Source organism: Lonchura striata, chromosome 4, assembly GCF_046129695.1.
Source record: "Lonchura striata isolate bLonStr1 chromosome 4, bLonStr1.mat, whole genome shotgun sequence".
In the NCBI taxonomy this organism is placed as follows: domain Eukaryota; kingdom Metazoa; phylum Chordata; class Aves; order Passeriformes; family Estrildidae; genus Lonchura; species Lonchura striata.
In genome coordinates, this window is record NC_134606.1 from 17,122,376 (window position 1) to 17,139,101 (window position 16,726).

The following is a 16,726-nucleotide window of genomic DNA, read 5'->3' on the forward strand; positions in this document are numbered from 1 at the left end:
CTTTACCCTCCACTACTGTAAATGCGCAGATTCAAAACAGGAGTAAGAGATTCAGACTTTAACCCCTAAGTTTATACTGGCAGTTTTCTGGACAGCAGTTTATTTTTCCTACAGAATTAAATCACCACAACCAACATCCACAACAGACAGCCACTGAAGAACAGTCGCCCTCGATGTGATTCGGTAGTGCCTTACATCAGTTCACAGGTGCTCCTGCCTCGCTGCAAGAGAATAACCAGAACAGAAAAATGACGAGCCACTGAAAAGCACTACCTTACCTTCTAAACCTGCTTCAATCAGCCCAAACTGTTCCAACACTTTTACAAAAAGCACAATCACGATCAACACCGCTATCATTTCAAGCCCTTCCAAGTTCATGGTGAGTTAGGTCATGGTCTGACCACCGCCACTGAGGAAAGTGTTCTTCTGCCGGGCTTTCTTTGCAAAGCCATTAAACTAGGCGCGGAAGGCTCCTGCGAGGGAAGGGGGCGAGTGGGAGGGGAGCGGCAGGGAGCACATCCCGGCTAGCCCAGCGGAGGCCAGGAGAGGCGGGCGGCTCAGCTCCGGCCTGCCGGCACTGCCCGGCTCGGCACGGCCCGGCTCGGCACGGCCATGCAGGCAGCGGGGGCCGGCGGGCGGGACACACCCCGGGATCGCCCGGGAAAGCGCTCCGGGAGAGGCCGGCGCTGCCGGCGGCTCGTCCCGGCGGGGGGAGCCGCTCCCGGGCTGGCGGCGGAGCCAGCGGTGGGCGCGGAGCCGTTGCCGCGGCAACGCGGGGAGCGCCGGGCACGGGCACAGCCCCGGGCAGGGCACAGCTCCCACACAGCCCCGGGCACAGCCCCGGGCAGGGCACAGCTCCCACACAGTCCCGGGCACAGCCCCGGGCAGGGCACAGCTCCCACACAGTCCCGGGCACAGCCCCGGGCAGGGCACAGCTCCCGCACAGCTCCCACACAGCCCCGGGCAGGGCACAGCCCCGGGCAGGGCACAGCTCCCACACAGCCCCGGGCACAGCCCCGAGCAGGGCACAGCTCCCACACAGCCCCGGGCACAGCCCCGAGCAGGGCACAGCTCCCACACAGCCCCGGGCAGGGCACAGCTCCCACACAGCCCCGGGCACAGCCCCGGGCAGGGCACAGCTCCCACACAGCCCCGGGCACAGCCCCGGGCAGGGCACAGCTCCCACACAGCCCCGGGCAGGGCACAGCCCCGGGCAGGGCACAGCTCGCACACAGCCCCGGGCAGGGCACAGCTCCCACACAGCCCCGGGCACAGCTCCCACACAGCCCCGGGCACAGCCCCGGGCAGGGCACAGCTCCCACACAGCCCCGGGCAGGGCACAGCCCCGGGCAGGGCTCAGCTCCCACACAGCCCCGGGCACAGCCCCGGGCAGGGCACAGCCCCGGGCAGGGCTCAGCCCCGGGCAGGGCACAGCTCCCACACAGCCCCGGGCAGGGCACAGCCCCGGGCAGGGCTCAGCCCCGGGCAGGGCACAGCTCGCACACAGCCCCGGGCAGGGCACAGCTCCCACACAGCCCCGGGCAGGGCACAGCCCCGGGCAGGGCACAGCTCCCACACAGCCCCGGGCAGGGCACAGCTCCCACACAGCCCCGGGCAGGGCACAGCCCTGGGCAGGGCACAGCTCCCACACAGCCCCGGGCAGGGCACAGCTCCCACACAGCCCCGGGCACAGCCCCGGGCAGGGCACAGCTCGCACACAGCCCCGGGCAGGGCACAGCTCGCACACAGCCCCGGGCAGGGCACAGCCCCGGGCAGGGCACAGCTCCCACACAGCCCCGGGCAGGGCACAGCTCGCACACAGCCCAGGGCAGGGCTCAGCTCGCACACAGCCCCGGGCAGGGCACAGCCCCGGGCAGGGCACAGCCCCGGGCAGGGCTCAGCCCCGCGGAGCTGCCCCGCCGCTGCAGCGGGCTCGGGCTGGCACCGCTGCCCCGGGAAGGGGCGGGACAGGCAGCGGGGCACGGGTGCCCTCACCGCACCCAGCTGCGGCTGGCTCCAGCCGGAGGATGTGTCGGCGGGGCGCTTGACAAGTTCTCCGTTAGTTCCTCCGGGTAAAACAGCTGCCTCGGTACGATGGCATTCCACCTGTTGCATGTGGCAAGTAATATACAACATGGTGTATGTAACAGCAAGCTAGGAAGCTTTTTTTCCTTGGTTTGTTGAGGGGAGTTGTAATTATAGCAAAAAAAAAAAAAAAAAAAAAAAAAAATTCTTCAAGGTTTTGGTGGGGGTTTTTTGTTGTTGTTGTTTGGTTGGTTGTTTTCTTTTCTTTTTTTTTTTTCCTGTGGGCTGATTTGGAAAACAAAAACTGAAAAGACAAATAAAGAATCATAGACTGAACCACAGAATGGTTTGGTTTGGAAGGGACCTTAAAGATCATCTAGTTCCAGTCTCCTCACCACAAGCAAGGAAACATCTACCACCAGACCAGATTGTTCAAAGCTCCATCTAGCCTGGCTGTGAATACTTCCAGGTATGGGTCAAGAAAAAGGAGAAGCAAGCTCATTTTTTAAATTTTTTTTTTCTCACTTCAGTTATATTTTCTAAACAAAGTCCTTTTCATGGAAAACATTCACAGTGAAATACAGGAGCTGTATGCTGACCGCAGGACTGAACTGATAACTGATGTACCACTAACAGCCACTGGCCTATCTGCAACAGTCTGCAGTACTGGCAGTGTATTCATATATGTACTGCATGAATACAGTGTATTCATAGTTAAGGATTTACTCCTTAAATCCCTTAAAAATTTAGCATCTAGGAAAAAATTTACAATAGAGAAACAGCACCTCTATTGCAGCAAAAAATGAGCAGGGGAACAATTGCTACTAATTTAATCCTGTCTGGTAGAGCACTGTCCTGCTCATGGTTGAAATCAATTACTGCCAAGGGCTCAGTTTTCTTTCTTTCTTTAGATAAGATTAAAAAAATTCACTGTGTTATGTGAGAACTGGCAACAACTTCTAAGTCCCCCAGGTATACTTGCATTATAATGGGTGTTGTCATTACTGAAAACAGTGGAATGAGTTGAGAGTAATGGCACTAACAGATAGACAATAGGTGCCTTTTTCTGTACAGTGGATAGATAAAGCCTTACAGCGTAATATTCGCATGTCACTGTTCTATGATTTTTACTCAGGATTGGGATCCCTGAAGCTGGTTAAACTTCATCTGTCAGCAAATCTATGCTTCAACACTCCATCCTAAATATTGAATTCATTTCAGTTCTGCAGGCAGCTTTTCCTTGAGAATCTTTGTTTTTACCTGCTGCAAACTTTCTCCTTATGTTCTTTTTTTTCTCTCATTCAATCTTTGTTCCAAACAAGGCTAAATATCTTCTCCCTCTAAGCCATCTTATCAATGGTTATAAGGAAAGTTTGTCCAGCTTTCCTTCAATGTGGAACTAAAATAGACTAATTTATCAGCATCAGGAGCACAGCATCTGCAATCTTGTATGCCTTTACCCAAAAGGTGGATGCAACTTGTGTCTGGGTACCTGCAACATCATCACCTGAAAGGACACACTCCTTTTAATTAATAGCTTTTGGTAATGTTGGTCTGCTGAAAATTTATAAATGAAAACACTTTTTTAAGGACTTTTTAAAAGACAGTGACAGTCCCACTTACTCAGGGCTCAAAGGAAACAAGTGGAAAGCAGAGCTGGTAGTGGCAGTGCTGCAGAGTCAGTAGTGCTGCTATTCCCCCTGCAAACTGGAACCCCATGGCTGGCAGTGACTAGACAAACACACGTGTCAGGGATCTGCCTCCTCAGGTACCAGCAAACTGAAAAGTGTTTGCCAGAGCTCTAGGTGTACTGAACCTGTGGCTAATTATGGCTCTTCTTCCAAGAAACAGCAGAGAAATACAGAAGAAATGAAGAATTAGTATGATGGCTACAGTTTTACAGGTAGATGCCAAAGCACAGTAAGAATGATAATCTCCAAGGTTTTTCCAAGAAAGATGTGACTAAACTTGTGTTTCTCAAGTGCTGTGAACCAGCATGATAATGCCTTTTTTCCTCTTTGTTTTTGTTATAATTGTAGGTAATCTAATATGCATTTTAATACACCTTTGCTCATTAAGTCATTGCTTTTGAGAAAAACAAAAGGTTTATATAAAACTTTACAATATTTTTTCTGTAGGAACACAAAACAGCACAGACCTATCTCTCATCTTCACCTTCTTACCTGTCTAAAATGGACCTGACTCAATGATAGGGTTACAAACTGCTTGACATTATTTCTCTCTCCACATACCTTGCAAAAAACAGTGATGTGGCATGTTGTTTTATTTTTTGCTCTCCATAAAGACCAAAATAGTGATCTTCATTTACCTATACAGTTCCATCTAAACATGATAGGAAGAACACCCTATATTTTCTCTTGCCTAACTACAAAAGCCTTAATGTACTGTAGAATTAAGCTTTAATAAAGTGTACGAGTAGAAATGCAGGAAATAGGAATGGGAGGAAAGATATTAAATAATAAGTTAAATGCTACATAGCTTTTTTATACACAAGAGCATGAAGGCTTGTTTTTCTTATGTGTAACTGCAAATTAAAGGTTTTGGTCTTAAAGTATTATAAATGCTGTCTCCTTTTCATCAAAGCATTTTGCAGCATTATATTTTACTGTGAGAGCAAATATATTAAATTGAAGTCACTGGTTATATTTTCAGTTGGGAACATATGTAAATGGTCACTTCTCATCTTGTGATGGAGCTATAAACCACAACACAATAACTCCATTTACTTTACCATGACTGAGATCCTTGATACCATTAATCTTAACTGCTATTGCTTAATGCTATATATCATGAAATGTTAATGTTAAAAAAGACCCAATCCCTTTATATTGAAAAGTGATAAGCTGATCTACAGATGGAGTCCCAGTAATGGTTATATTTCTTCCTTGCACTTCATTTTCTTACACTCTTATGTTCATTTGGATGCTAGTAAGCCACTCCCAGATTTTCATCATGGCTTCCAGGAGGACAATTACTAACCTCTGATATTCCTTACCACCTCTCAAAATTTATGGGAGTCTGGCCTGCAGAAATCAAAATCCACTAGATTTGGTTTAAAACATGAAAGATTAGTGATCAGAGCTAAACTTGATGGCTTTGGATAAAGCAGTGGAGGCTGCACATGTGCAATACCAGATTTGGGAAATGCTGTCATTAGTGAGAAAAAGTTGGTGATAGAGTCAATTGGCAGAGCTGGGTGCAGAAGTCAATGTGCTGCAAGAGAAAAGTGAAATGGAATACCAGTGGGAATCCCATGCCACAGAAAAAGTCTGAGCACGAAACCTCTAACAGAGGATACAATTTCTTGATTTTGACCAAGGAAAACTTAAATCATACTTTCTTTTAATGGTAAAAATAAAGATGAAAATCCAGAGCAATTTAATGATTACTTTATAAGCAATGTTCCTCCAATTTATTACAAAGATCAATAATATTTTTACCCATTTTTAATAAGAACAGCTTTGAACAAATATTCCAACATTCAGTAAAATCATTAAAATATGTATTCCATATAAATACTTAAAAGTTCATGGTTTTTAATCTTAAAAGGGGAAAACCCACTCTTTCTTTTCAAAGAAGAAAATTAACCAGAAAATCGTAATGTATCATAAATTCAAATGCTTTATTATCTTAGCAGCTAGCTGTTATTACACTGCCTTTTTCTCACTCTTAAATTTACTACTAGCAATATAAATTAAGAGAATGAACTAAGATATTATTTTAAAAAATTAAATAAATAAAACCTAGTAAATCTTCCAGCTCATCAAAACACTGAGAAAACCAGAAATAAGGTGCAAACTTGTCTCTTTTAATTTAACACTTTTTTCAGTAATTATTTAATTAATCTGAAAAAAGTGACAAAATGCTATTCAGCCACTTTAAATGTTAACTCTGAGAAGGGCCAATGCTTTGCAACTTTCTCTGTAGGCATTAAGCCAGCATGACTTTCATAGTTTTCCCAGATTAAACACAGGTAAAAAAAGATCATAGCAATCTGATGTCACAGTGCTTTATTTCTACTTTTCCACATTTTTTATCTAAGTTTGCATCCTGAACTGTGTCCAATGTTTTTCAGCTGTCACAATACAAGGAGCTGATGCTTATGTCATGTTCCTGTCCCACACAGGAAGCCATGTTACTGATATGCCCCTAAATCAGCAGTTCAGACCCATGGCAGCAGGCAGCAATAATTCCATGGGCTGGCATGGAGGTTGTATCTCATGCAAATTGTCTCCCATGGTGTGAGCAGGGCAGGGCATGACGTAATCAAGAAGCAGAAGTTCTGTCTCGTCACACTGGGTGTATAGTTAGATGGCAATACATAAATCCTGTGCTTTTACAGAACTGATTGAAATAGAAAAAATTATGCACAGCAATTATTCATAAGCAAGCTTTTCAATGACTGACAGAAAATATCTTTACATGCCAACTGAGATGTAGTTCCAGCAGAAAAGTATACCAGAATATCTGGATATCATATCATATCATAATAACATAACATAACTCCAGTTTTGGGTTGCTATAAATGTCAGAAGCAGCACAAAATCTGTCAAAATATCACTTATTCTTTTATAATACTCTGAATATTATGTGGGTATTCTGGAGCCCTTAATATGGAATTATGTTTCAAGTTTGTCCCTTTCCATGCAGTGAAAATATGTCTCCCCGAATCTGGTAGTGTATATTTCTGGAAGCTATAACACACACTTTGATACTTTGACCATGAACAATGTCATTAGAATACAGAAATTTTCTCATCACATACCATTCTGATAACTCCATCTTTGCTAGAGGGTTTTAAACATCATTAAAAATTAAAAAAAAAAAGAAATTTTCAATGCCTTAAAAATGTCAGACAACTGTATTTTAAAGCTGTCAGACAACTGTATTTTAAAGCTGCCTGTGGAAACTGAAGATGAAAAATACTTGGCTGTTGTAATTCCACAGCTGCAGTTCAATATTTTCTTGTGATTTGTTTGTGCTACTTCTTTATTAACAAGAAATTTTCTCCAAAGAAACTTAATGATTTTTCAAGTATTTGCACTTGAGGGAACATACTGATCGTTTTCCAAACTACAGAAAAAATCCTAGAATTTCAAAGTCACATAGAATGACTGGAGAGTTACCAATTGTCATTTGTAAAACTCTTATGCATCTTCCACAGTGAAGAACTAATGTGGGCAGCTTAATTTTGATTTTTGAGATAGTCACAACCTGTCAAGCTTTATAAAACTTGACTTGATTTCTCTGAATAACACAGGGCCACAAGGAGCTCAGTGCCACACAGCTGTGGGATGCCTGGACAAATGGTAGCAGGCCTCCAGCAGCTTATTTCACCATGGTTCATCAGACCTGTTGGTACACATGAGACACACCTCCAGTACACTTAAGAGACTCTGTTATTCTGCCAAGGCATAAGCATGTGAGTTAACACTCATGACACGAGTAGTTTCATTGAAAGATTCCTAGACATGTCAGTCCTGCAGTCTTTTAACCTGGGTATCACCTCTTACTAATTTCTCTCTTTCTACTTAAAAACCTAGTGTGTATTTAATGCCTTCAGAGAAATGGCTCTAAGATTCAGTGTTTCTTCCCTGCCCAGCAACTAAATCTTTAATGCAGACATTGCGTGTTTGCTCCTCAGCTCTTGTGACCTCCTCTCTTTTGTCTTTATCCAGTGCTGTCTTGCTCCTCTTTATCCACTCAGGCTACTGCCACGAAATTCATCTTTCTTGCTTACCACTCCAACAATTCAAGTCTTCCCTTTATATTTCTAGTGGATCCACTTCATCACATGCAAAATATCTTCTGTCACCTTCAAGCCCAGTCTTAACATATTACTGCCATACCTAGTCCTATTGACTTTTAGAGAATATTGAACTGTTAGTCCACCCAAGTAATAATTTTAGTCGTACTTATTCATAAATTAGACCTTATTCATAAGAAATGTTGCTGACTTTAATACAGCCCCTTAATATTCTGAAATATTCCTATAACTGCATGTGGATACTGACATTTTTGAAGCCATTGCTATGGAAAGGTGGTGAGAAATTAATGAGAAAATGTGGTAAAATTTTTATCCAGATAGCAAAGAGAGAAGACATGTCTTAAATAATTAGAAATCGCATTAATAATTAGAAATAAATTCTGAGGTTTGCTACCTCTTTTGCTACAGATTATTGGAAAACTGTCAGGCTTTCTGCAGACTTCAGCTGTGAACATTACATTAAATTGGCTGTATCACAAATATGATTAGGAAATTTATCTGTAGACTTAAAATAAAGAGAGTGACAGAAGAGTTCCTCCAGTTCAGCTGAAGCAGCATGTGGATGTTCTCTAGACTTTTCCTCCTAATCCCTTGTTGGTTCATTAGCAGCTCACTGCAGACAACAAGAGACTTATGCCAATCAACAGTAAAAATCCCAGGAAAGCCTGTCTCATATGCCCATGAAAAACAACTTGATAGTTTGGAGAAAGACAGCATTTTTCATAGTTCTGCCTTTAGAAACCCAGAGAACCACAAAACAAGACAGAACCAACAAGACAAGGAAATCTGAAACTGATGTCTATAGAATCCTTCAGCCTAACTTAAACCCTAGAGCGCTGTTAGTCTAAAGAGCAAGCTCCTGCTTTGCCCAGAAGTTTTTATTAAGACAAATGACAGCGCAAAAGAGTGACAAGTTCTTTTTGTTTGTTTTCCAGACTGGTTGTACAAAGCCAACCAACATATATTAAATAAATAAGGCAAGCTGACAGACACTCAGTTTCCAATTCTGCCCTATTACCTACTTGGAGCACTATGAAGGAGCCCAAAAAGTTTCTTCCTAACCTTTTGATAGTCTTTAATTTTTTTTCCTGCAGATCTCTACCATGTGTAAATCTGATACAGAGAAATCCATGTGCTCATTTTAGGTTCTCAATTTTGCTGGGAGTGTTGGTTTGGGAGGAGGCTGATGCTAAGCCATCTTATTACAGAGACTCATGAAGGGTGCATTAGGGTGCTTGAAGAATCATGGGGGTTGTCACCATTTTTCTCATGGTCAAAAAAACACTTGCAAGTAACTATACTGACCATATATTTAATAGTATTCTTTACCTCATCAATAGTCCATGACTATTAATGATTGTTTTAAACCATCTGATAAGGATACATGGATGGCCTTTTTATGTGAACAGCAATACAGAAACACACACTTGGCTGAGCATTCTCAGCAGACAATCCAAGCTACATCAGTTGCATGTGTGGTCTTTACAGCACACATTTGAAGAACATTAGTGCAACAATCCAGAAAGACATAAAGCACTGACATTTTTTAATTTTAATTAAATTTTTTAATTAAATGAACAGAAGATTTCTGTGCATTGAGCACCAAGACTTAAAGACCTTCAAAATTGCTAAACTCAGCAGAAATATTCCTAAATTAATAGGCAAGGAATTCTTGTTATTTAAATTGTTTCTCCCTTGCCTGTCTTTATGTAATATAAATGCCTGTATCACCACTTCCTTCTTCACTATTGCACTGTTTGGTTTCCAGGGGATATTTTTCTTATAAAGTTGTTATTTGCATATAAAAATATTTATTATTACAGATTCATAATTTTATTGTTTCTTTAGTGCTCATTTCTTTAGTCCTCTGTGGTGTTTGAAAGCTACTTTTATTTAAATTCATATTTGTTGCACTGGAAAGACTAGGTCTTGATTTAAGCCTTCTCCACTTCAGTCTATAAGGTGAATGTGTTTGTGTGAGCCAGTAGCCTTCCAAAATGGTCTGAAAATTTCTGGAGCAAAGAAAGAGACACAACAAACAAGTCACTAAAATTTATTCACATATTAATTTTTTAAATTGCATCAAGAGACTGTTGCTCTTTCATTTTACCCTCTTACAAGAATTTCTATAAAATGCCAGGTAATATTCCTTTACTTTTATATTCACTAGCAATATATAACAGAGACAGCTTTGAATGTTCCAGGGAGTTCAGCAACGTAAAACAATATGAAATACGACATGTAATGCACCTCATTTGTCAAAACAAACAAAAAAACTAGTGGGACACATCCAAAGCTTCATTACAGTTAGGTATTTATTTATTTTGTTTTCTCTGAATACCTCATTGGTTATTTGATAGATGGTCAATCCCCACTGAGTAAAAGAGCCCACATTCTCTCCTCATCTCTTGAAAACATAAAAGGGCTTACTCAAGTAGCAAGGTTAGGCACCTTAAGGACAGGTATCAGAGGCTGCATGAGCTGCATGATGGCCCAGTAAAAATCTTTCATACAGCTGTATATCAGTTTATGTGACAGAGAAAGGATTAATTTCCACAGACTGCCAGGTGATTAAAATATTCTGCAGAGTAAAACAAACAAACAAAATTGATTGCTTCCCTTCACATGGAAGATTTAAAAATGTAATTGACGCAAGTAGACTGTGTCTGTGTTCTCTGTCTGGAAAAGTACTAATGCTAAAATTGTGCTAGATAGATTAAAACCAAAACCATTTAAAGACTTCTAGACAAATATTTTGAGATCGCCTGCAAAACCAGTAAAGTTTAAAACTAAAGAGCAGTAAAGGAAGAGCAGTATGGAAGAAGGAAGTTTCTAAAACACTTCCTTTTCCTCAGGTTGGGAACCAGACAAAATTGAAATGGAATCCTAAGACAGCAACATAGAAATTAATTGTAGAATGGAAATTAGATTTACCCATGAATATCAGAGGTTCTCCTATCAGAGGACAGAACTGTGAAATGAAATATATACATACAACATGGCTGGAGGTAACAGACATACATGTCTTATATTCCCTTTGTATGCTCCTGCTGTGTAATTTCAGGTTGGGTTTTCTTCCCTCTGAGAACTATCCCTCTGACCTATTTGCAATGTTTTGCATCACAAGAGAAAACCTGAGCTCCTTATTCAAAGCAAACAGCGGGGCCTGGCAAAGAAAAGTGCTTTTCCTTTTTGGGGGCTCTTTTCATTGGTTTTTTCTGACTTGGAGAGACTGCAGTTCTTGGGTTAGAGCTGCTAGTAGCCCTGCTCCAGCTCACCATCAGCCCCCACTGCAGGAGAGAAGACTGGAATTCCCCAGCCCAGCCACCTTGCCTTGCCTGCTCCTGTTGTCTCCTGCCTGGAGGACAGCAAATCCCTTCTGAGGCTTTCTAGTCCTTGCCCTGGAGAACACCAGTCAGAGCTCCAGCTGGGAAGATGTGCAGAGCAGAGTGAAAGTCTGACACTTTCTCTCCTTCGTCCTTCGCTCCATCCCTCGGCTGAGGAGCGCCATCCTGCTGGGGATGTGCATGGTGGTTTTGGGCCTCTCTGTTCTGAGCAGTCTGCCAGATTCAGCAGTTTTGTATCTGGTGCTTATGTCTTGACTTTTGCTGTTCCTTATAATAGTAAACTGTTATTTTTTCTCTGACATGGACTTGTTTTTTTCCTTTTTGGTGGAAAGGAATTGGTTGAGCCTATAAAGAGAGGCAACTCAGTCCAGAGTTCTCCTTTAAATTGTCTTAAAGTAAGACAGAAGATTATCGGACTGTCCTTGGCTTGGTGGTTTTTATTCATATGGGGAGAATTTTCAATTATCCAGAATAAATTATAAGACATTTTGTAAAACTGCATGATTTGCAGAGTTGTTCCTCATTCTGATGACTTACATTGGTGAAACTTGTCCTGTGCACGAAGCTTTGAATCTGTCCTATTCCCAAATGACTACTTCATATTGCTGCAAAAGTATTGAAAATGTCAAGCTAAAGATTTAATATAATAGTTATCTGTAACTAGAGCCATATTTCAGTAATCACTATCAGAGGTGCTGCTGAGAGTTAAATTCATAAGGTGAACAGAATTTACACTTCAAGTTCCACAATCAGGATCACTAAAGCTGAATGAACCCATAGAAAACATGGTCTACACAAGAATACAATAAGATCCCACCCTATATTTACCTTTCATATAGAAATCTCAAAATATAGCCAAAAAAATGTTCTGTGGGAAGCATCAACTAAAAAAAAATCAAAGATTTTTTTTCAAAGAATGGAGACCAGTTGTACAAGGGATCTTAGAAATCCACCTTGTCCAGTCTCTTGCATTGCAATTTAGTGATTTTTTTATTAAAAAAAAAAAAAATTGGAGCACACACCCCTGAACTCTAATACTTTATCACTCTCTAGAAGCTGAACTCAACCCCAATTCAGTCTTTTCCTCATTATTTTTTCTTTTGTTTGATCCAACTTAATTATTGTCTATTCATACTTCTCTGTAAACCAATTCCTCATGGAAGCAGATCTGGGGTAAAAAATTTACACTGAAGCTACTAGAATTCTTTGAAGCATTACTTAATTTCCATATTTTCATATTATCCTACTGCTCTGGTACATTTATATTTTTTTAGCTAGAAAACTGAATATCTAAGATGTTTTGCTATTTTTGAAACAGTTTTTCAAAAATGGAAAACAAAAGAAAAAAGTGTTTGGGAAATGCATTTTCCTAACATAAAAATATAGAATGCCAGAACCATCTAGAATAATTTCTAAATTATTCCACAGCTGTGGGAAACATAACTTGCATTCACACTGATTACTGATGACTTTTCTTGTATAATTTACTACTTCTTCAGTTCAATTAAGAGCTTCCCTAGACATTGACTGTGTTTTTATATACATTCCGAATGTCATCCCAGGTGTATGATATCCTAATTGATAAATGTTAATAAAATAAAACGTCTAAGCTTTATAATTAAATGGAGCATGATTGAACTGAAAAATCTGGTGTGCATATGATTTCTATTTGATCAGGAAACCATTGAATACCACTTTTTCTATAAACTCATTTGGCCCCTCAAACTCAGATCAGCTTCAGCCAGAAAAAATTATCCAAGGTGTACAGTGTTTAGTGGAGATCAGCATATTTCTCAGACTCATATGAATGCACACTATGGTGGTGTTCACTGAAAAAAAAAATTAAAAAAGCAGTCTGGAGACTCACAGTCTGTTTGTCCACTGCACTAGGAAACAAAGTCCTGCCAGAAACCTTGCAAATACCAAGTATGTCTGCACGACAGTTTTGTTTTTCAAGCACTGCACTAACCTAAAGATAAATGAAATTAGATGTAACCATAGATTTCCTGACTTGCTAAAGCAATTATATTTTTAAATAAATATACATTTATATTGTTAACTCAAAACAAGTCAGTGCTTGCTGTGCTAAACAAATAATAACATTGATATGCCAGCTTTGGATGGGCAGTCAACTTATTCTGGAATAACTGTTTATGACAAGATCCATTTCAGGGAATTTTCAGAAATTTTCAGATCAGAAATACATATTTCTGACCTGATGAACTCTTTTGTAGAAATTCTTCATCCCAGCAGATAAACTGCTTTGTACAGAGGGAGCTGATGCCAAATATTCAACATATAAATTATTCTGTTCTTGAATCTGTTGATACTTTGGCAGAGATGAGCCCTGAAAAACTGTCTCATTGCATGTTAATAGTTCATGTGGCTGGCTTTCAATTCTGTGCAATTTGCTAAACACTAGAGAGCTTTATTACAAGGTTCAGGATAAATTAAATGAAAATCAAGTACAAATGAAGCATGGGTCATCCATGAGCAGAATTCAATGACACTGGAAAGCAGGATAGCATCTGTTACCGGATCCAAAAAGACAGATGGATTTCCAGTGCATCTCTTTGTAGAAAATAAAATGGTTTGGCTGACGTTTGGCTGTATTTTGTTTGAAAATAAGTAAGATGTCCTAATAAATTGGGCTAAGATTCATCTGGACACATTTTTGCTTCTGCCTTAGTGTAGACACAATCCCCTTTGGAGTAAGTGAAAGAATGAGAAAGCATGAGATTTCACAGAGATGAGAGGAATAATCTGTGCGATAATGTCTCTCTTCTCCTAGTTGAAGGAACTCAGCTAAAACCAAGAAAACAACCAAAAAAGCAAAACCCCCATGCAATCTGTAACACAATCAGTGAGCAACAAGACCTACATAAGCCAGTGATCCCAAAGGTACTGGACCTAATTTGCTATTGATTTGTAATATACAGTCTCTGACAAAAGTACAAAATGGCTGTAAAATGTTACCAGCTTAAAATGCAACATGACATTTATTTCGTACTGGAGTACTAAACAACATGCTGGCACACTTGTATGTAGTATTTAACATGAGTGTGCCAGCATTAGAAAGGTGACCAGGGTCAGCTGGAGACTGCAAAGCAAGACTTCTCTTTTTTTGTTTACAAGTTGATGTTTACCATTTTAGCCTCAAGATTTATGTTTGACACTACTAACTGAAAATGAAAGGGTAAATGCAGAATGAGGTATTCTGTACTTTTTCTCTCCAGTTCTGTCATGTCCTTGCAGCCTGTTGGCTGTGCTTTTGTAGAGTATATGGCAACATAGACATTTTCTCTGTGGAGCACTTGCATTGCTGAAGCCTGAACATGGGACACTGCTTAGTCTTGTTACAATTACTACAAATTCCTGTGTAACTAGTTGTGAACTGATGCAAGGGACAGCTGGGTATTAAGTTGTCTCTACTTACTAACTAGTTAGTAATTTGTCTTAACTTACACAAGGGACAGCTATACTTTTAACCTACTCTCAGATCTTCTGTGTTGAGGGGAGAGAGAAGGATTCCCAGCTGCTAGAATCTGCATGGGGCAGCACAGACCACAATAGCAAGTCTGCTTGCCATAACTTTTTTTTCCTGCAAAAAAAGCTAGCCAAGGAACTTCCTTTAAAGAAAAAGCTTTCAGTCATTCTGAAAACAGACACCTTGTATTCTGGATAACTAGTTAAATTAAAAGTTTATCTTACTAAAGCATGACTCAGTTCTTAAAAAAAAAATCACAAACTTCACACCCTTCCACCACCCCACCCTCTCCAAAATACAACTTTTATTGAAACCCAGTGCCTTATTTAGGCTGTTCTGTTTGATGTGTCAGATAATATCAAATAAAGGACACTCACAATAAAATTCAGCTCAATATTTCTGTCTGCTTTAACACAGACTGATGGAGAGCCTTAGACTATCATTACATTTAAAAATAGAAGGTACATGAATAGGCATGCACCTTGGGTTTTTTGGAGAAATGAGTCACAGCTTTTCAATTATGTTTCCTTTCTTGCATCCTTTATTTTCAATTTAAGAAAAATACCTTATTTGTAAATCCTACTGCATCCTTTTCAAAATCCTGTGAACACAGTTAATCTCACCTCATGTGATTGAGATAACAGCAATAATAGCACTGTGAAAAGCAATAGCCCTCATTGTTACTGTGGTTTATTGAAGCAGATAATGAGACCTGGTAGGTTACCTTGAGAGGAATATTGACAAGTACTTTACTCTGTAAATATTCTTGTCTATGAGTCAGATCCAATGCAAAGAAAAACTCAGTTACTACTATGAATTCAACTTCACCAATGTATTAGTGTATTCTGGGAAGTGCTTTATTTCTGTATATATGGGCTCTTCCCAACCAATAGTACACAGAATTTCATGTCTTCCCCAAAAGCTCAAAGAATTTGTCAGAAGTGTTTTGCAGGAATATTTGTTGCTGACATTTAGATAGGGAAACAAACTAAGAGGTAAAGAGCTGCTTTTCATAACACAGTTAAAGAGACAAAAGTATCATCTGCATATCCTGTTGTCCATCCTGGTATTCAGTCTGTCTGCTGTAATAAAGCTTAATGTATCTACAATACTCTAATTTTGTTGTTGCAATTTCTGTAATTGCTTTAAATATGCTATACTGCTGTGAAAGATTGAAAAAGGAAAGGCAGAGTACAGCTCTGGCTGTGAAAAAACCTAATTTAGAAAAGGGAGAAGCAGACTTTTACTTTATAAAGCAACATCTGATTATGGGGTTAAGATTAAATAGTCTCCAAAATTCTTCAAAATTTTCTTCTTAAAGGTAAAGAGTTTCTCCATAAGAGGTCTCAACTATAATGGTTTAAAAAATTGTTGAAGATCACAAACCCTTTGAAATCCAAAGTGTGCAAAACGTTCTGGATGAAATGACATAGGATGATACCTATGCTACATAGAGGCTTCTGGCAATCCTGCAGCTAAAAATAATCAGGAATGCTAGAACTTAGCTTAGCAGTACCTTAGTTCCAATCTTTTTCCAAAGTAATATCAAATCTTGATCTAAACAATGTTAGGAACAAGTGGAAGATGTACCAGAACAAAGGAGCTGAATTCACTGCCTGACTGGTATTGGTATTTTTCCTCATTTAGCACTGTATTAGTTGGGCTAGAAAAAGCATTGGGTTGACAAACTTGAGTTTTTTAGATTCTGAGAATAAGGAACAGATATATCAACACAATTTCTCACTTGATGTAATAGCATAGTCCAAACCTCCTTTCATATTTCTCTACAAATCTTAAATGGGAGAAAGGAAAGGTAGGAAGCACTTAGAAATAACAGCGTGATAAAAGATTACGTGGCTTAATGGGTTTTGATTTGAATCCCACATAGTATTGGAACACCTTCTAGGTAATGCATAATACACACCCATAAGATGTATTCAGCTAGTGAAAAAACTTCTGGATTTTGACATTGTCTGCAAGGGTCCCATGATCACATGTACAGTGAGAACAGGGTTCTGGGACATGCTCTGGTCAGGGCATACAGACCTGTCTGGTCTGTATTGAAAACCCCTTGGACTT

At 40.4% G+C, this 16,726-nt stretch overlaps 1 protein-coding gene across 7 annotated transcripts in view; it reads right to left on the reverse strand.

Annotated features, from left to right (window-relative positions):
- The window catches only part of KCNIP4 (potassium voltage-gated channel interacting protein 4), a 384,367-nt gene that overhangs the window by 171,283 nt on the left and 196,358 nt on the right, over positions 1–16,726 (reverse strand). Inside the window, exon 1 of one of the 7 annotated variants that reach the window (XM_021554443.3) lies at positions 279–628. The exons of the other annotated variants lie outside the window; for them this stretch is intronic. Coding sequence (XP_021410118.1) covers positions 279–378 — 100 coding nt within the window. The 5' untranslated portion in view covers positions 379–628. Of the gene's footprint in view, positions 1–278; positions 629–16,726 lie in introns of those variants that run through there. 7 annotated transcript variants of the gene reach the window in all.